The sequence below is a fragment of the Dermacentor andersoni genome, chromosome 6 (genome assembly GCF_023375885.2).
Source record: "Dermacentor andersoni chromosome 6, qqDerAnde1_hic_scaffold, whole genome shotgun sequence".
NCBI lineage: Eukaryota > Metazoa > Arthropoda > Arachnida > Ixodida > Ixodidae > Dermacentor > Dermacentor andersoni.
In genome coordinates this window covers 46,276,480-46,297,008 of record NC_092819.1, presented here as the reverse complement: position 1 = coordinate 46,297,008, position 20,529 = coordinate 46,276,480, and the positions used below count along the sequence as shown (strand labels likewise).

The window sequence follows — 20,529 nt, the reverse complement described above, 5'->3', positions numbered from 1 at the left end:
TAACCCCAAGGGAGGGGGGACAGTAACGCAAAAACCTTATTGGGCTTGTAGTGCTGCTGAAGGATGCACACATACCATGTATGCTAAAATTCTCAGCAGACATTCCAAAGTTTGTATGAGTTCGACTTTAGCTGGCTAAACTGAATGATTCATATTGAAGGCAATTCTTGCAACACTTGGTCAAACTGAATGAAACTGGACAGCACAATTAGCTGTGTTCATCTACCATTTATACGACTGCTGCCCCGAGCATTTTGCCTGTTACTTTGCCTTTCGTTTCTGTACTATCAAGTTCAAGTACACATGTACTTTATCACTGTACACGTAGAATGGCTTCAAGGCTTTTCATGGGCATTCAACAGTCACTATTTATTCCTATAAACCTTCCTGCATGTGAAGGCAAAAAAAAGTTATTAATTCATGCTGGAAGTATAAAAAGACAGGTATTTGCACAGAAAATGTTTATTTTGAGCACCGAGGTTCTTGCTGATGTAGATATGGTGCTCGCTCCCTCCTTGCCCGAAGCATGTGCTTGCTGTACACAGCACCTGATGATGGCTTCCTAGGTCAAAAGATCAAATTGAAATAAGAGGCATTTTGTCTTAGCTCCGGAAAGAGAAAGCAGGATTGAGACATTAACATGTATAAAAAATACTTGCCTAAAGAAAAATTAATACACAAGCAAATTCACTAAAGAGGTTCACTTTCAAGAGCAAAAGTATGGTTACGATGAAAATTACAAGGACGCTTCACTGCTCATTGAGGTTTCGGTTCAGTAGTTGTTGAGCCACAAGGGTTAGCATGCTACATCTTGCATATTATGTTTTGTAGAACAATATTGCACTTTGAACAATGTAGTGCCTATTTAAATGTACTGACAAGGAATGCTTAAACTCCAGGCTAGTTTGGTCTGCACAAGATATGATACAGACACTGTACTGCATTCATTTAGTGTTTTTGTCACTGATCTCATGCACAAAGGTCATTCACACCTATCCTACATGAAATGCAGTTTCTTTGAAGCTTCATCTAGTCCTTGAATTTGCTGCATGCTTATGTCTAAGGGAATTCGTTTGGTTCCTTTTAATGTAGTACATCTAAGCAACTGCTATCAAATGCCCATAGTGTTCCCTTGCATGTACAAAACATTTTTGGCCCTTTCAATGCACAATACTCATTACATTTGACACTTGGGACTCGTGCAAGGCGCCATTTTGTATTATATGCTTGTCCACATCTGATAATACCTTCATAGCTGGGTCATTCCCATGCCAAATGCCTTGGTTATTACTGTGACCATCTCACACTTTTCCTTTAGAATCTTCTTGTCCACTTTTAAGGAAGCATCCCACGACGCAATGTCTCCATCCTAGTGGTGCTATGGAGTTAACTTATGTGCTAGTTGTAGCAGATGACGTCAACTGAAGGCCACTGAAGATAAAACTCTCTGCGAGAATTCCTTTTGCACAATAAATGCAAACAATACAGAATAGTCAAAATGTAGTTATCTGGCAAGACTGGCTGCATCCATCATCTTTGTTTGGTGCAATTCTGAGGTGGCTCCATGTTACAAGACGCTTGGCGATTATTGCCATGTGACTGTTCGGGACTCTATAAAACACAAGAATTGCCTTACTCCGGCCTTTCTCTTTGTGCAGCAGCCAACGTTATTATTCGTCCAATCGCACCGTGTACTGTTCGTGTGTCCATAGACTAAATTCTTCACCACATTGTTTTTGCGGTATTTCGTGAGTGACCCATGAACTCATCTTGGGGTGGGACTTCTTTGGCGTCTGCTTCTATCTCTTGTCGTCAGCACCTCACACAACTGGATGCCACTGGCAATTCTTTTCCTAACCATGAAGAACGCATTCGTCTCGTCACCTCTTCTGATTACGTTCTTTGGCCACCTAGAGAAGAGATTATAGGTGTCAACTCCTGTAACATTGTGGATGGCGGCGTACTCATTCTACCCTATGACCATACCCTATCTCGAGCAATTCTGATTACCCCTGGCCTTATTCGCTTCTCTGAGGGGTCTGCATTGCTTACTGCAATAAACCAAACTCTCGAACCCCAACTGTTGCCTCGTGGATCAACTGTCACTTGAGCTGTTGACACTCATGTCGTTGCAATTGTCACGAAGACAGCTCAGTGTGTTCTTGCGTCTATTACCGTGCGCTGAACAAAATCGTGCGCAAAGATGTTTACCCCGTGTCATGGATGGATGATGCACTAGATTCACTCCACGGTGCTGAATATTTTTCTAGCCTTGACTTTAGACCAGGCTATTGGCAAATACCGATGTCCAAATCCGACAAAGAAAAAACGACATTTGCAACCCCTGATGGGCTCTACGAGTTCAGTGCGATGCCTTTTGGACTCTGCAATGTGCCTGCCACATTCAAACGCATGATCGATAAGTCTTGTGTGGCTTGAAATGGAAAACCTGTCTGTGCTATCTCGACGACATTGTGTTTTCAACCATGTTCTCACAACATTTGCAACGTCTTGATGAAGTCCTTGCCTCTCTTGCAAATGCTGGCTTGCAGCTCAACACACGCACGTGCACGCACACACACACACACACACACACACACACACACAAATGCAGTTTCGCCAGCAAGGCCATCAAAGTTCTGGGGCACATAGTCAGCAAAGAAGGTATTCGACCGGACCCCGAGAAGCTTACTGCCATCCTCGAATTTTGTGTCTACTGCGTCAAAAAGACATGCACAGTTTTCTTGGACTTGCTTCTTCCGGCACTTCATATGCAACTTCGCTACGCTTACGTCCCCGCTCCATCAACTCCTCGCCAGTAATGCACCGTTTGTTTCGTCCGACGAATGTGAACATCAGGGTGTCTACCAACCGGGAAAACCGGGAATTCTCAGGGATTTTGAGTAGTCTGGAAAAACTCAGGGAGAACTCAGTGAATTTGTGCCTCTATCAGGGAAAATTAGTTGTAAGTTTATTGAAAGGGTTGAAAGTCGCGGTAACGCTGGCTCGAGTAACAGACAGGAATCGTAATGAATAGTCTTTGACGCCCTGTCGTCGGCTGGAGGAGTTGCCAGTGTACAGTCAACGACCGACTTTCCGGATTCCCGATAATTTGGACGGCTTCGCGACACCACCGTACCCCATAGAGTCAATGTATCAGAACGTCTGAAATTTCAGACGCAAGAACTCTTTGCCGTCCGATTTTCCAGACGTTTTGCCGAGACAACAGGTCCAAAACGGCATTATTCAAAGCCACGACTACTGCCATTATGATGACCTCGCCGCCTCGAACCGCCGCTCTCACACGATGATCCGCTGGCAGCCGTAGCCCCCACTGCGGCAACGCTAGGCCTAGCTGCTTCGACGTTCGCTATGAAGCTTCTTGCCGTTGAGTGCAGCGTTCTTTATTGAAAGAATTTGCTGCTGTCAGCAATGGTACGGACTCCGCCTTTGTGGTCCTCGCAATTGGTTTAGAAGCTTGGAAAGCACGGTGCGTTGCATAATGCCGGTTACCGAAAGTCAGCCTCGCCTCTGTACAGAAAATTACTTGGTGGAGCACATGCAAAAGTATTGCAGTGAAGCATAACAAGCGTGGGAAGGGGCTGTTGCCACGGGACACAGTATGCATTCCTTAATTATACACGCGTGCACCCGGTATTTCCTGTCACAGTACAAGCACCAATATGCCTAATACGTGTACTAACATGCCTGCAGAGCGTTTTCGAATGTGCCTGTCGCGGATTGAGCCCTTAAGGGCAGTAAATGACATGCATTTATTTTTCCAACTGGCCGATTTTCGGAAGTTCTCGCGGCCCCTGGGGAGTTCGAAAAATCAGACGTGGACTTTGAAACTGGCCAAGAAGATGCTTCAAATGGTTCTTGTGGCGAATGAGTGGCGGAAGGCGGACAAGAACAGAAAGGACCTACGCATTGGGGAATGAACGGGAAAGGAAGCGTGCTGCCGCCGTTTTGAGCTCAGAATTCAGTGTTGGCCACCAGCTGAGATGCGGGTGTCCCTCATCCAAACCAAAATAAACTCTTTAAAGCAGTGAAACACAACACTGAGGCGTCGTTCGCGGGCTGAGAGTATGTCAGGACAGTTTAGGTTGACTTACGAGCTGTTGAGAGAGAATCTCAATTGTGACAATGTTCGGGCCTCATACCACTGAGCTTGCTATCACTTGATAGAAATAGCTCGTATTTGACAATATTTGCTTCTGTATGCATCTCCTTTTTATTTGTATTTGAGAATGTCCGACTCGATTTGCGATTTTTTTCGAAGGCTTTTTATTTGCTGTACATTTTACTAACCCCTCCCTTCTATTCCTTTTTTGAATAGCATAAACACTACTCCTTAGTATTCAAATTTCATTAAGTTGTCTTTCTTAATTTTTTTCATATGCTTACTAGAGAGTGACAGCATCGAGCGATATGGTTTCAGCCCGTCTTGATATAAAACATAGTTCTGCATCACTCAGGGAATTTTGCAAAGGAACTCAGGGAAAACCTGGAAAACTCAGGGAATTTGGAAATGTCAACTTGGTAGACACCCTGAACATGCTTTCCTGCTTTTGCAACATTCCCTGACGTCAGACCCAGTACTGTACGTGCCACTTTGATCCGACCGCGCCCACCATCTTTCATACCGACGCTAGCAGTCAGTCTCGGTGCCATTCTACTGCAACGTGACAACACATTCCGCGAACGAGTAATTACTTATGCTAGTCGTGCACTAACCAGTGCAGAGAATTACTGCAGGAGTGCCTTGCTGTTGGGCAGTGCAAAAATTTCGCCCATATCTTCATGGCCGCCATTTCACAGTCGTTACCGACCATAACACACTGTGCTGGCTTTCATTGCTAAAGAATTTATCAGGTCACCTGGGTTGCTGTGTGCTCCACCTACAGGAGTACGATTTCAATGTCACCTACAGGGCTGCAAAGAAGCATCAAGACACCAATGCTCTCTCTTGCTACCCTCTGAAGAATCATGACGATTCACCATAACCTCTCCGGAATTGTGTACGTCCCGAGTCCTCTTCATCGGCTTTACCCATTGTAACCCTCGAATGGCTAAGACACGACAGCCCATCTGTCCTTGTGTCCCACCAACGCATCGACCCATACTGCTGAACTATTCTCCAACGCATGGAAGATTCTTCGTCACCTCCAAACGCCTGACTTTGTCGACAACTTAATCAATTCAAGCTGCACAATGAGGTTTTACATCGCAACATTTATCACATCGATGGCAACAAATGGGTCGCGGTCATACCATGTTCTCTGCAATGTGAGGTGCTTGAAGCCTTTCACGATCATGCGACGACTGGTCATCTAGGCTACCACAAGACTTACAACAGAATATGAAGTCGCTGCTCCTGGCCTAGCCCACCTTCAGCCGTTGCGAAGTATGTTGCACCCTGCGTTCATTGTCAAAGCCGCAAACGACCAACAGCTCCTTCTGGCTCTTTACAACCTCTGCCTTGTCCCGCTTCGCCTTTTGAAGTAGTTGGAATAGACCTGTACGGTCCTCTTCCCACGACCTTACATGGCAATCGTTGGATTATAACGGCCATAGACCATCCAACACGCTATGCGGAGACAGCATCTCTACAATCCGGGACTGCTGCTGAAGTCGCTGATTTCTTTCTACACAACATTATCTTACACCGCAGCGCTTCGCGCGTTCTCCTCAGTGACCGCAGCAGTCTTCCTCTCTTCTATCTTTACCGAAGTTCTGTGCGCCTCTAACAGAATTCGCAAGACGACTTCCAGTTACCATCCGCAGACCAACAGCTTGACGGAGTGTTTTCACCATACCCTCTCTGACATGATTGCGATGTACATCCGCCCTGGCCACACGAACGGGGATGCAATCCTGCCGTTCCTGACATTCGCCTATAACATGGCTACGCAACGTACTACTGGCTTTTAACATTTTTTCTTCATCTATGGCTGTTCACCAAGTTTCATTCTTGATGTATCATTCCTTTCGACTCCTGTACCCCCATCAGTTCCTTTCTTGGAACAGTTTGTGTCTTGCCTCGCGGAGTGCAGTCGCCTTGCCCTGCTTAACACAGGCGTCTCCCAGGACGCTCGCAAGTTTCGTTACGACTTGACCCACTGTGCTGTGACTTTTTCTCCTGGTGACGAAGTTCTTTGGACTCCTGTGTGCGTTCCTGGCTTATGCAAAAAATTTCTGGTGTTTTATTCGACTTTCCGCGGTCGTTGAGCAGACATCACCTGTCAATTACCATGTCTCGCTTGTTAGAACGCCACCCGATTCCCGTTGCTGTGGCACAGAGACAGTGCATGTCTCCCGCTTAAAACCAAATACTTGACGCATTTTATAGTACTTACGCGCAGCCAGGCGGCCGCTTCCACAGAGAGAGAGATTTAGCATGGGCACAACACATGCCTGACTTTCAACTTCATCATCTGCACATCTTTTTCATCTGCATATATCATCACTAGCAGCACAGTTTAATCCTCGAGGTAGTAGTCCGAGCTTGGCTGGAATAAAGCGGTTCCTTACGATACATATATATATATATATATATATATTTTTTTTTTTCTTGCACTTCAAGAAACTTCGTTTGACCTCGAAGACTTGAGCACTGAAGTAACGGCGCTAAGCATATACAAGACCTCATAGTAGGAGACAGTTCAATTTCACAGCCTGAGTCCCCTTGCTGGTGTAATCTTCCTTCGTGTAATTGTCGCATACTTGGCTATCACTAAGACTGCTTCGCCTTTCTGCAAAACTGCAGACTCTTTTTTTTTCTGCTAGTCCGAGCATAAGTGCTGCCGCACATGACTGCTGTTGATTCTGATTTCGAGTGAATCTGGCTTGGCCTCATTATGGTTACTGAGTGAATTATAGAGAGAGAGAAATAGAAGAGAGGAAAGGCAGAGAGGTTAACCAGACGCATGTCCGTTTTTCTACCCTCCACTGGAAAACGGGGTATAGGGACGAAGAGAGAGAGTGTTCCACAGCTATCATGCACTAAGATTTAAAAAAAAAAAAAAAAAAAAAAAAAAAAAAACAGTTCCGTTACTCGAAGAAAACCTAGTGCATATTGTTTCCAGTAAAGTGGAGTAGTAGCCAGTAATTCTTTCGTTACTGAGATTTAATTTGGTAATTACAATTATCTAACTCGAGAAGTACTCTCATAATTTTCAGTGTCAATGAGGCATTTGTTGGCATCCCAAAATGACATCTAACTGCAGTGTTTTCAGCGACATACTAATTGCGTACAATTTTACCGACTGGAAAATAACCTCACGAACTATGAAAAATACCATGTGAGCGAACTCTCACCCACATCATAAAGCAGTGCCCTCAAATAAGCTGATTGAAAGTAACTGCATTGCCTATCGCAAACCCGAAGAGACAGCGCACCACCTTGATAATGGTACGGAAGGAGCCCCAACAGCAGGTTTCGCAGCTTCTCCTTTCTCTCTATGTCACACTTATTATCCCTCTCTCAAGGCCGACTGATAAATGATAACAAAAGCACCTTGATAACGCAGCCAAAGTGCAGCTCTGACCACACACGAAATGTGAAGAGCAATGTAATAGGCACAGAATGTTTCAAAATCCAGACTTTGCTCGCACCGCATCGAAAGAGTGCGGGCGAAGTTATATTTCGCACCAGAAAGTTGCTTCGGACCAAAGCCAATATAAAGTGAGCGTTTTATTTTTCATGAAAGTGTACACGTGCTGCAAAAACAGGTTCGTGTCAACAAATAAAAGCGAAATAAACACACTGGAAAGCGACCAACTTGTAGAGAAAAGGCAAAACCAATGCGTTCACGAAATTAAATATACCACTTCTGTGAGCCGAACTGGCAATCAGAATGTCGGCACACACACACACACACACAGACAAAAAAAAAAAAAAAAAAAAAAAAAAAAAAAACTGTGTGCTCTTACTATCTATTAATTCGTAAGCTGCGTTGAACATCAGCCTAGAGGACGTGTTCAAATAGGTCTCCTTTTGCAGCTACGCAGTACTGTCTATTTTATCACACCTTTAGTGGCTTTCTTGATGACCGATGCCGGAATTCTATGGCAGACATCCGTTATCCTTACCTTGAACTAATGTGACGTCCGGCACAATCTTTCACATAACCCCAAAGAAAGAAACTTAACGGAGAGGTCACGTGACCTAGCCAGCCTCTTTACAGGCTCTTGCCTTCCAATCTATTTGAAAAGTAGCACCCAACCAGTTTCGTGCTCGGCTGCTGCTGCATGCAGGTGGCCCATCTTGCTGATACAGCAGAAGTGGAAAATGTGACAGCGGGACTTTGCTGAGAAACTCATCAACCACTCCTTCAAGGATTTCGTTCACATAACGCTGTCCAGTCAGTGCGTGATTGAAGATGGTACTGATTATTGCACTGGCGTAAATTCCAAACCACACATTGAGCGACCACTGGTACTGGCGCCGATTGCACTGTACTTAATGTAGATTGGAGTCCCTCCAATAGTGTGCGTGAATGATAATGAATGTATATATGATGGCACCTGCACTGTTCTTTTGCGCAAACTCATCATGCCACAGGTTCTTAGTGTCAAGATGTAAAACTTACCAGACCCAGCTTGTCAGTTAACAATATACACTATAGAATTAACGTCTAAGGTTATCACTAAGATGAGTGCTAAAACCCCTTAATGCTTACATAGGACCAGAATTCACAAGTGGCTGTAATATCAACGTGCAAGTGCTCAGAGGGTTTCTGAAGCACTCTTGAGCACATGAACATAACTTCCAGCCTGGATATACACGTGCGATGGGAGACAATGACTTGTTACAAAGCCATACACAACACCCTTTCTCACAAAACCCTATGACACTAGTAAAATTTGTTGGCCAAGTTACGATTTATCCTACTTTGAAGCAAGCACATAAAGAGAACATCCCAGTCTTCATCCACGATTAGATCACCAGTATTAAATGGACCCACCTTAAGGGTTATTTGGCAACAGCATGTGTATGTCCATGCTTGTATCGTTTATTGATTGTCCCGCTCTAGTAGAATGGACGACCACGCAGCCTGATCACGCACTTTGTAATGAAGTTCCTTTCTAGAAAATCACAAATACCGACCGCACACACAACCTTTGTCACATCTGCACAGAGCACTCGAGCGTTACGCTGCGGAGAAAGGTTACCAGAGAATGGCTGTTGACAGCGCAGCGATATTGCTATGTAAAGGCTCATATTACTATGTAAAGGAACGCTGTTTCCCGCGCGTTTAATGACGCCGCAAAGCACTCATTTAGCGACTTCATTCACTACCGCCCTTAGTCGGCGGACGGCAGACCTGAACCATGTGTCAGGAATGTGCGTTTACATTGCGAAATAAATGATGAATACTCCTTATTTTCTCTAAACAAGTGCGCGCACATGCCGCACTTGGGTCATCTGCCATTTACACATTCTGCCGTGTAGCAGCACCGTAACCAGGTAATGTTACGTTTAAGTGATTGTGAAAAAGGCTCTTACAAGTTTGAAGGAACCTAAGATAAACAGTGTCGTCTAATATGCGTTCTCGGCGCTAGTACACTGTAGCACTGGCTGATCGGTGCGGCGGTCCGCGGGATGCGTCACAAGGAAAATAAGCTGGTAAGGAACCTGGAAATGAAGTATCAGGCAGCCGAAAGCGTAGGTTTGCATAGTAGAGGCACATCGAATGGAAAAGTGAAGTACTTACGATAGCTTACGCTAGCACAAACCCCGAAAAATAAACGATCCACATCTTTGTGCAGTTGTTTGAGCGTAGCTCCTCTTTGAGCTTGCCATTCTGCCGCCAAAACCAAAGACGGATGTGACATCACGGACGCGAAAAACAAAGAATCAATGCGACATCCCGGACGTGACGTTTGGGTGAACCTAACGCCTGCGTTCCGTCGACCGGGTGAACGCAGACACTTTCCTTATTTGTTGGATTGGGCCTTTCGCTGGATTGTTTTTTTGTGTAAGCCTCAATCCATATCCGAATCCGCATGGGCGCAATCACTAGGGTGGCTAGAAGGGGAGGTGTGAATACCGGCGGCGCAAACGTGACCCCACAGCGCACCGATGCCGCGGGGCGGCGCTGTTGACCAAGGCGGGGTAAGCACGCAGCCGAAATGAGCGCCTCGCCAGCCTCGCGTCGGCTGCAATGGGCTGCATCTCTACCACCGAAGTGAAAGTGAGCCCGTTTCGGGTATCGCGCGCTTTCTGCGAGCGTCAAAGAATGAATCTTTATCATGAAAACAATGTTATGTCAGCCCACATCATTACTCCTGTGAAATTTTACGGGCCCAGTTCGCACTGTATCGAGATTCAAACGCGTTTTGTCTGTGCGCATTTCGTGAGCTGGCTTTGGGTGTTAGGGGCTAGTGGAGGGCTTCGAAATAATTTCGACCACTTCGGTTTCTTTAACGCGCACTGACATCATACGGCACACGGGTGCCTTGCATATTGCCTCCCTGAATATGCGACCGTCGTCCTCGAGATCAGCAGTCAATCATCCTATGCGTGCCGTAAGACCTGTAAACTGCAGACATTACCTGATAACGTCTGGACGTATTTACAAACCACATTTTGTCTGCGCTTGCAGACCTGTAGCATGTCATTTTGACGCTCATATAAGCAATTTACTATGATTGCAGACAGTCAAGCAACAGATCTGGTCACGAAATCATTTATTTATAAGTGAGGAAAAGAAATTTACAACATGCAAGGTTTCAGTGTTCTCCGTTTCTTCTCACTGCTCTGCTGATTGGCACCTTTAAGCAAAAAGTGAATCCTTGTGAGGCAATAAAAACGTATAACTCAGGCTGTCAGGGTAGCAGAATGGTCTAGGCAACCAATCTTTGACGTTCAACCAATTGACTGCAAAATATCTCGGCCACAGCTTTGGCATGCTAGCGTGTTGCACTTACTTAAAAATTATGGGGTTCTACGTGCCAAAACCACTTCCTGATTATGAGGCACGCCGTAGTGGAGGGCTCCGGAAATTTTGACCAACTGGGGTTGTTTAACGTGCACCTAGATCTAAGTACACGGGTGTTTTCGCATTTTGCCCCCATCGAAATGCGGCCGCCGTGGCCGGGATTCGATCTCACGACCTCGTGCTCAGCAGCCCAACACCATAGCCACTGAGCAACCACGGCGGTTATTACACTGAATAAACGAGTTTGTTTTCAAGGGCATTGTCGAGCTTTAGAACGATTCTGAGGGATATAAAAGGACCCCAAGGTCCCACTCTTTGGATGCCTCTGGTGGAAGCTCTCTGGGGATATTGCCTTTATGGTGCTTCGCAGTCTTCACAATGTATCGGCAAAACACGCCTTCTCGCCGCATAACCTGCAATGTAATAAACTAGCCGTGCGCCGCTGCGGTGCTCAACATAACTTTGGTGGTCCACAGCATTTCGCCCTCGAATGACGGAATGTTGGGAGGAACGCTCCAAAACAGGCGACGAGACCAACTGACAGCGGAGGGCGCAGGCCAGCGCGGGAGTACCACGCCGTAATACCACGCCGCGAGCAGCAGCGCCACGTTCCCCCTGGTGGCATCGGTGCGCAAGGGGGTCATGAGCGCCCGAAGAAAAGTGCCGCTGGTATTCACACCTCCCCTTCTAGCCACCCTACAATCACGCAACTCAAGACCATCCGCGGATCGGCTCCAAATGCCGGCTCGGATCGCACCCTTTAAAACTTATGCGATGACCAAATGAGTGCGAACGTGATAGAACTTTCAAGCACCGTGGTCATGTTCTTAGATACCTGATGCATGCCACAAAGTTTAACACTCCGCAGCTCGCGACCGCGATGCGCCGGATGTGCCAGTTTTGGATGTTTCGGCGAGCGCTCCACGGGAAAATTCATCGCGAGCTCGAGAACGAGTATTTTCACAAAGTTCTGGAGAGGCAGCCCGACCTGAAGCACAGTGTGATGACGCAGCCAAACAGCGACAGCGTGCGCAAATTGCTTAGAGCTTCTCTCCCTACAGTAGACGACTCCGTACGTCGTTTCGTCGAGCTTTCCGTGCACACGGACGAGCGTAGCTCATGTATCGAAAATAAAGAGCACAAGCCGATTATAGAGACTGTCGTTGCCAGCTTGCCTGCCGTATCCAACGATGGCTTAAAGTGTGCTCTTGCAGGACTTTGCTTGTGGCCGCAGACGGAGTCGACCACAACTCCGCATTTTAAGCAGCTGTGGAACGCGCTTGACAATGAGTGTAGCGCACGGTGTTCTCTATGGGACAAACATCGCCAGCTTCTGCTGGCTGACTGTTTCTATCATCTGCGGCTCAGCAGGATCTCAAAGTACAACAGAACCATGCTTAATATTGTTGGGCGCTCGATCACCAAACTAACGCCCCGAGAATTGATTCAGTACTTATACTTCACGAACCTGCAGCGGCGGATGGTGCGGAAAATCAAGCCCGCCATTGAGGGAAAGCTTCTGTCATCTTTTGACGTGCTCAATGTTGCTGAAATTGCATTGGTGTGTCAAAGCTTTTTCAAGTCTCAGGAAGTAATCGAAGACAAACGGCTTATGGCACGGATCGTGAAATCGTTTGAAGAAAATGTAGTGGAAGCGGACAGTATCTTGATTGGAGCAGTAGCAAAGGCACTTCGTTACAGCCGGGCTGCTCATGACACATCTGTTTGGGATAAAGCTCTGATAGCCTGCGAGCCTGGAGTAGCCAAGTGGGCGCCAGCCACAGTGGCGCATGTAATGGCACTGGCAACTGCACTCAAGAGCTACCACCCTGTTCTCCTGGACACTGCCTTGCAGAACTTAATGGCCGAGATAACAACTGTTCGGTTGAAGGAAATCACAAGGACACTGAAAGCAGTAGCACTGTTCAACCATAACCCTGCAGGGTTTGATTACAAATCTGTATTGCATGAGCTGGCGAGCCTACGTAGGAAGGCAGAAATTGAACTTCACCATCACACATTTGTGTCAGCATTGTGGTATCTGGCAGTTCTTGGCATATACTCTGCGGACTTGCTGCTTGTGGCAATGAATGACGATCGTATGCATGGGAGTTGCAAACACAAGGACGTTAGTTTCCATGCGGAGGCACTTCAGAGCTCTGTGCAGATTGAACTCCCCCAGTACACTGGACCATTTCTGAGCCTGCACGTACTGAAGAGCTTACAGACGGAGCGCCATATCGTAGGGCGCGACATTGATGAAGGAACAAAAGGGTTGGTCTACACAGAGCAAGTTACTCTAGAAGTTTTAGATCGCCTGCAGACCCAGTTCGGTGATGTGTGCACTATCAAGCGTACTCTTCCGCACCATCACTACCCTGACATTCTGCTTTGTGTTGAACAGGAAGGAAAGTTAAAACCGTCAAAATGCGAGTTGCAGCTTGCCAGTGGTGTATGGAAACCATGCAAAAGTGACACAAAAGTTGCTTGTGCTGTAGTCGTGCACGGGCCAGGGTCGTACTGCACTAATACTAACAAGCTTTTGGGCATCGAGGTCATGAAGTTGCGTCAGTTGCGGCATGTGGGATATAAGGTAATAGAAGTGCCCCATTTTCTCCCGTCGCAAATGTCGAGGATTGCATTTGACTCCTGGATTGAGCAGCAATTACAGGTTCAACGTGCAACTGTAGAACTTTCAGAATCTTCTACAATAAAAGTTTTATAGACCATGCATTTAAAGTGGTTAGTTATTATAATGGCCTATTGATCCTGTATTTTTTGAGTAAGTAAAATGTCATACCGTTCAACTCCAGTGTGGTGGTTATGAGGCTGTATATGGGGCTAGTTATTGCTGTGTCTAGCATTGTCAAGCATTATTGCTGTGTGGAGCCAGTTTCACAAAAGCATCTGTAATGCTCCTTTGTTAACCATCTTCAGCGTTTCATCCATGCTTAAACTATGAAGAAAAAGATAAGTTGAACTGTTAAATTACACTTCTAAAATAAAAATACTATGCCACCTCTGAATCTCTAAGTGTAAGGAGAAGCATGTTGGGCTAAAAAAAGGTGTAAGAACAAAAGATTTGTGGGAACGCTGCATTGAAGTCCCTACACCAACTTGCCATGATGTCGCAGATTTTGACTGCGTCTGCTTGGGCCTAGATTATTCTTTTATTGGTAAAAATGGACTATGCTTTATTCTAATGGAGCCAAAGATAGAACTTGGCTAGTTTTAAGAACTTCTACTGCACCATAATGGCTGAAACACGAGAAAATACTCTTGAAATCCTTGACATTGCAGTGAAGCACAAGCACTGACAGTTTCGGTACCAACGTATAAAAAGTTAAATTTTTATTTTCTCTCCTAATATTAACCTGTTACATGATATAAACAATAATGAATGTGCAAAGCATAATTTAATAATCTAAACTTATTTCGTGTTCCTATAGTATCCCTTTAACATATTTCATTATGGTGGCCACAAACTTGCACAATGCCTTGCCATATTGGAACATTAAGGAAAGTCATTCACCCTTCAGTAGAAAATTGTGGGATTTACATATAGTATAAGCTGATAACACTTCTCTTAAATGACTGAGCTAAACATATATTTGTGGAATATTTTAATAGTCTGTGAATTAGCTTAAAGGGGCTGTCTACCATCCGGAGCGTGTCCCGAAATTGTCGCGCGAATATATTGTATTCCAAATGGCAGAAACAAGCAAGGTTTTGTCCTTTAAATAAAGGATCAAGTTTAATCTGATGCAGAAAGTTGTGATAGGATTAGGCGAGCCGATACAGTGTTATGAAATGTAACAAAATAATTAGTTGTCCCCCCCATGTCACTGCCATCCTTAGCCACTACCGAGTCATCTTCCACCAAAAGCACGTGTCAAAGTATTGGCAACAATCATTACGGGTATTCTGTCCTTGATGTTCAGACTGTCTATCCAATTCTGGAAGGAATAAATCACGCTGAGACATTTAGCAGCAGCATGTGCGACAACAAAATAAGCCTCAAGAAAAGTAATGCCAAACAATCTGCAAATATGTACAGAGCATTTAGTAGGCCACCTGAAACCATAAGCTGTATAGCTTTATCATTTCTGCACCTATTCAGCCATGTTATATTTTCAGACAATGTACATGCATTGAAGTGTTTTTTTTTTTCCATACAGTCCACAATTTTGGTAAAATGGCATTTACAAGTCTGTCTACCTCTGCTCTTCAAAAGCTACGCAGCAAGCAGTTTTATTTGTTATGCAAGTTGCAACACGCTTTTTTGGCACATTGTGAAGCTTGTGAAACAACCTTCCTCCTAGGCTTAGGAGCTTGAAACTATGCTGCTTTAACATTTTATCGGGGAGTTGTGAATTTGCCAGTCCCGAATTTTAATTATCATCAGCTGCACGTGCGGATTCTGAAGGGAACACAAGCAAATCTTAGCTTGGACAAGTGTATAACATACTTGTACGCCACCACATGCATGCTTAATCTTTTTGGAAAGATACAGAAAGCACACATGTTCTGGCTCCAAGAATGCAAGCAGTTGAACTGTATTCACTTTTCCTGTTTCGATCCAAGTATATTACGCAGAAATGTTAACAGTCTAGCAGTTGGTGCATTTAACATAAGTGGTCCTCCGTTAGCATTAAAACATCCTGTGAACGCAATCCCAGCTGCTAAAAAGAGAACTGCCAGATGGTGGGCCACGTTGCTCAGGTTACGTTAGAATAAGACAGTAGGAGCACAACTTGTTTTCCCTGTTCCAACGTTCCCCAGCTGCTGCTGGTAGCACCAGCCCCAAGCTCACTTTCTAGCGGATTGATGGCATGCAGCTGTTTTCTACCAATCCCTATTCTGAAGGTACAGCACACAAGTGTCATTCACAATAGCAACACATACTGCAAAAGAGCATCTCTGCGGACCACGGATTGCAACATGTAACCACTTCAGGCCAGCCATGCAAGTCTATAGATGAAATTTCCCGGCTTTATAGCAAAAGTGGGTCAACTTATCGTCAAGAAGCTGGTTACTAGATGTTTGTAAGAGCTTTCAGAGCCACTATGCTTATGGGCAGTCTGTGTTTAGTCGCAAAGTGCGGCTTCTACAGAATTCTTGTAACTCTGAGGCTTCAGGGATAGAGTGGGACACTCCCTGAGCTTTGGAGTTACTTGTGCTTAATAAATTAAGGAAAGAAACGATAAATTAATGGAAATCAAACTGGATGAAGAAACAACTTGCAGAAGGTGGGGAACAATCCCACAACCTTCGCATGGTTGTCGGATTGTTCCCGACCTGCAACAGGTTGTTTTATTATCTACTTTGATTTACATTAATTTATAATTTCTTTCCTTAATTTACTAAGCACAAGTAATTTCCCCTATGTTGTCCTTGGTGTCAGTGTTTGTTTGCTTCTTACGATATGACTAATAAAAATCGGGCCCCTCGGTTAACCCCCTTTCTTCTTATTTAAGCCTGCTACAGGAACTGCAACAGAAGTGTGATCGGAAATCGTTGTTCAAGATGCACATTCAGTTTGTGTTCAGTTTTGCATAACGCGATTGGCCTAGGACACGCCGAGAGGCGTGGCTGGTGATGTTGGCATGGCCAAGGCTACTCGTGCAAGGCAAAACTAAGCGCAAACTGAACACACGTTTCGAACCACTATCTCCTATTGCGTCCCACATCACCACTAACAAGAAAAGATAATGCAACAGTTGAAATGGCAAACTTGCTACAAAACATAACTGATATGCAACATACACAAATCTGAGCATTGGCACCTAGCTCTTTTTACAACTTGTTATGGGCACCAGATGTTTGGAAACACCATGTTTAGGTTACTGAACTGGCTCCTTCAATCCGGTAATGACATGTAGACCACGAAACCTCCGGAGCTCATTGCTCATTAAATCCCTAATTCAGTATCATATCTGGCACTTCCCATATGTCCAAGGGGTTATTCTTGAACCCTTTTCAAGTGATGTGTACGTTAATGTGTACACCAAGATAGTGCATCAACAGCAAAAGCATTGATGAAAGTAACAATATTTAAAACGTGTCGCATGCATCTTGAAACACTTCCGATCGGAACTGTTCTGCAAGGTTGAATAACATGCGCAAAACATTTTACTACAGTAAAACGAGTAGGAAGGTAGACGGTTGTTTTTGCCAGATTCAGTGGGTCCTTGTATGTAGCGGATTAACTTCATTGTTTTGCACCAGGCATAATTTTCATGTGGCTGGATTAGTGCTTTTCAAGCCTGCTGGACATGAAATAGTTGATTTTCACTTGTCTGATGTTCCAGTAGCGTTTTCACATGGAGTTCACATTGCGTAAACTTGACAAAACCCACTAAACAATGTAAAGTTCATTTATTTTACAGCTGCATGCTTTTTGAGATCCTGTACATGCGAGAAATGCAGTTAAAGTAAGTTTTCAATGAACAGAATTGGCTCCTGAAAAGGTAAGCAGCTCTGCATTCTGTGTTACATTACACAAGTTTGCTCTTATCAGTGTACCGTGTTGCCTTTGCAACAGTGGGCTGAGGGCTGTGTAATCTGTGTTACAGCAGCCTTTTCCTCAGCCTCCTTCATTACTCTTGGACACCTTGGTGGCAGGCTTATCCCTGCACTTCCTGAACTTGGTTAGCGCTTCCATGTTCATTACACACGTGATGCGTGATGGCACCCGCATGTTGCCATTCGTTTCCCACGATGCATTCTCTGTGCAAGTTCAGTTTGCTGTTTTTCTTGCACTTCTAGGCTCTCATTGTGCAGGAGTACAGAAGTGTCACTGCCCTTCTGTGAACTGGTTCAGAAATAGAACCGTGAATACTTCTACTGTCTGTATCACCGATGCTATTAAACCGGCCACAAAATTGCTTACACATCAATTGTATGGTGCGTATTGTCTTAAAGGAACTCAGAGTCCATTAAGCAGGCACGTACCCAAGGGGCCCCCCCCCCTCCCCCCGAAATTAAGCGGCATATCCCCCCCCCCCCCTATCCGCCCAAGGCACCACTCCTCACACACATTCCTAAAGCTTTGACAAATCAATCAACTCGGCGGTCAACACTTTGCTGCCTTTTACGGCGAAAGCAGTGTATGACTAAGTTCCGTATTTTTCGGCGTCCGTTAACAGAAAAAATCATGATGTGCGCCGATCCTGGTGATAGTGCAAAAAGGGTCCAAGATCAATGGCACATACCCCTGTGGACTCGGGGAACCTATAACGTGCCCTTCGGAATCTTCGGAATGGGCCCACATATGGGGAGTTCTTAATGCCTGCTTCACCTCCACCGCGCGTCGGCCCGGCATTGCACTACCTTCGGGATGGATCCACCTGTGGGGAGCGCTTAACGCCTGCTTCACCCCCGCCGCGGGTGGGCCCGGTATTGCAATATCACCGGGATCGGCCTACGTATAGAGAGTTCTTAATGCCTGCTTCACCTCCACCGTGGGTCGGCCAGGCATTGCACTTCGGGATGGACCCACATGTGGGGAGCGCTTAACGCCTGCTTCATCACCGCCGCGGGTGGGCTCGGTATTGCAATATCTTCGGGATCAGCCTACGTATGGGGAGTTCTTAATGCCTGCTTTACCTGCACTGCGGGTCGGCCCCGCATTGCACTACCTTTGGGATGGACCCACGTGAGGAGAGCGCTTAATGCCTGCTTCACCCCGGCCGCAGGTGGGCCCGGTATTTGAATATCTTCGGGATCGGCCTACGTATGGGGAGTTCTTAATGCCTGATCCACCTCCACTGCGGGTCGACCCGGTATTGTACCACCTTCGGGATGGACCCACGTATGCGGGTGCTTAACGCCCGCTTCACTTCGCTGCGGGTCGGCCCGATATTACACTATATTCAGGCCGACTGGCAGCGGATGTGAAACACTTTGCTTTTCGTTTGAGAGCTTTGACTGTCGTCAGCTTTTGCTGCCATTCCATCTTCACGGAGTGGAATAGTTGTCAATTTTTTCACTCCTTTTGGAGGGCGGTAGTTATCGGCATCTCCTGGGGTGTGGATGCCAGTTTTGTCATAGATTCGGTGCCTGCACGATGAACTCAAGATGAATTCAGTTGTCACCATCTATTGCACCATCTATTTATTGTTTTATTTGTATTTTTATTTTTTTTATAATGCCCAACACAATTTTTATGTCACCGTCGATTCAACGATCACGCGCATCCCTGTTGCTTCGTTAGTTCAATGTTCTTTGTTTATACTAATCCAGGGGCCAGGAAAGGGATTTGGTTCAGAGTAAGCTCGTGGAATGAGTTGTGGCCAGAGAAAACGCCAGTTGCGTTTAACTTTTCCTTTTGCTTCATTATTTCCTCGAGTGACACCTCGCCGCGATGCTGGCAGATCCTCGGAACCATATGTCCACGATATGGGTTATATAAGGTTGGAAAATAAGATATTGCGAAAAAGCGTTTGTTATCAGACCCTGCAATAACCCTTAAACCCATAAGCAATATGACAGTCACCCATTACCCCGTGTGGTTTTTCCCTTTTTGTACAGCACGTTTCGGGCAAAATTGGCAACTGGAAACAAGAGTCGCAAGGAGATGCGAAATTAAGCGATCTACTAAACAAGAAAGCCAAGGCAACAGCCAAACAGGGAGGAAAAGCGAAAATTGTTTGTGAAAATATTTATGGATCAACATCTTCTTATTTAAAAAGGAAGTAGAGAAAACGCCGCCGGAACTGGAGAATAATTCCGTGTGTTTTGAATTACGCTTCTACAGTTATCAATCGAGCCACCTGACGTAGCCACTTCCCTGCTGTGCTAAAAGGGGGGGGGGGGGGCTATAACCTTCAGCGGTGGGCGCAGTACGTCTAGAACCACAGTGTCCTGCGCTCTACGCAGTTGTACGGGACTGGTGACCATGCATCGTTACACAACTTCCCAAATAACGAAACGAGTCGGTTTTGCTGCTTGGTAGAGCAGTAAACGAGGGATGCAAAAGAACTGCGACTGATGCGCAAATATACATTTATCTGAAGTTCTTCCAGGGCTAATTCATAAAGCGTTACTAGAAATCTTTATTTTGCACTTTCGCTTGTTAACTTGTTCTTGGCAAGGTTCTTCCCGCACACCTTTCATTCGCGAGTCCATTTGATGTGGTTCTTTGTTTGCCAAGTAAAGAAGAAGTGTGTCTCACAGGCGTACCTGTGAGATACACGTTATTACAATTCTCTTTTACGGCTTTACAAGTCTTTACAGCAAATGGTGGGAATTATTCACATTTGTACTAATAAAAGTACCCTCCACCTCATTTGCATAGAAGGGTTACCTTGGGTTGGGCGCCCCCCGAAAAATCCTGCGTACGTGCCTGCCATTAAGTATACCATAGTGGGCAACTTCAAGATTTATTTTGATGACCGGAGTTTCCCAATGTGCACTTAAGGCTTGGTGCAAGAGTGATTTTTTCAATCTGCCGCAATCGGAACAAAGCTACGGTGGCGATGACTTTTAACTTGCAACCTTGCGCCCTTTAGAAGCACCACCCTACAGTCATGAGGTGGGTCGAATTCTTTTGCTAATAGCGATGAATCGACAGCATTAGCGA

General features: G+C 45.5%; 1 protein-coding gene and 1 long non-coding RNA gene across 2 annotated transcripts; one reads left to right on the top strand and one right to left on the bottom strand.

Annotated features, from left to right (window-relative positions):
* Positions 1 to 446: 446 nt before the first annotated feature.
* Positions 447 to 9,923, bottom strand: LOC129382330 (uncharacterized). Its single transcript, XR_008610409.2, has 2 exons — positions 9,720 to 9,923; positions 447 to 1,910 (listed from the first exon to the last, which is right to left on the bottom strand). It is a non-coding gene; the product is annotated as an uncharacterized lncRNA (long non-coding RNA).
* A 1,728-nt stretch (positions 9,924 to 11,651) lies between these two features.
* Positions 11,652 to 13,679, top strand: LOC126522021 (FAST kinase domain-containing protein 5, mitochondrial-like). The gene has a single exon (XM_050170794.2). It carries the CDS (start codon positions 11,785 to 11,787, stop codon positions 13,669 to 13,671), a length of 1,887 nt encoding a protein of 628 aa, XP_050026751.1. The 5' UTR covers positions 11,652 to 11,784; the 3' UTR covers positions 13,672 to 13,679.
* The last annotated feature ends 6,850 nt before the right edge of the window (positions 13,680 to 20,529 follow it).

What these genes read in the sequence shown, in the direction of transcription:
- LOC126522021 (XM_050170794.2), top strand. Translation starts at nt 11,785, where the DNA reads ATGCATGCCACAAAGTTTAACACTCCGCAGCTCGCGACCGCGATGCGC.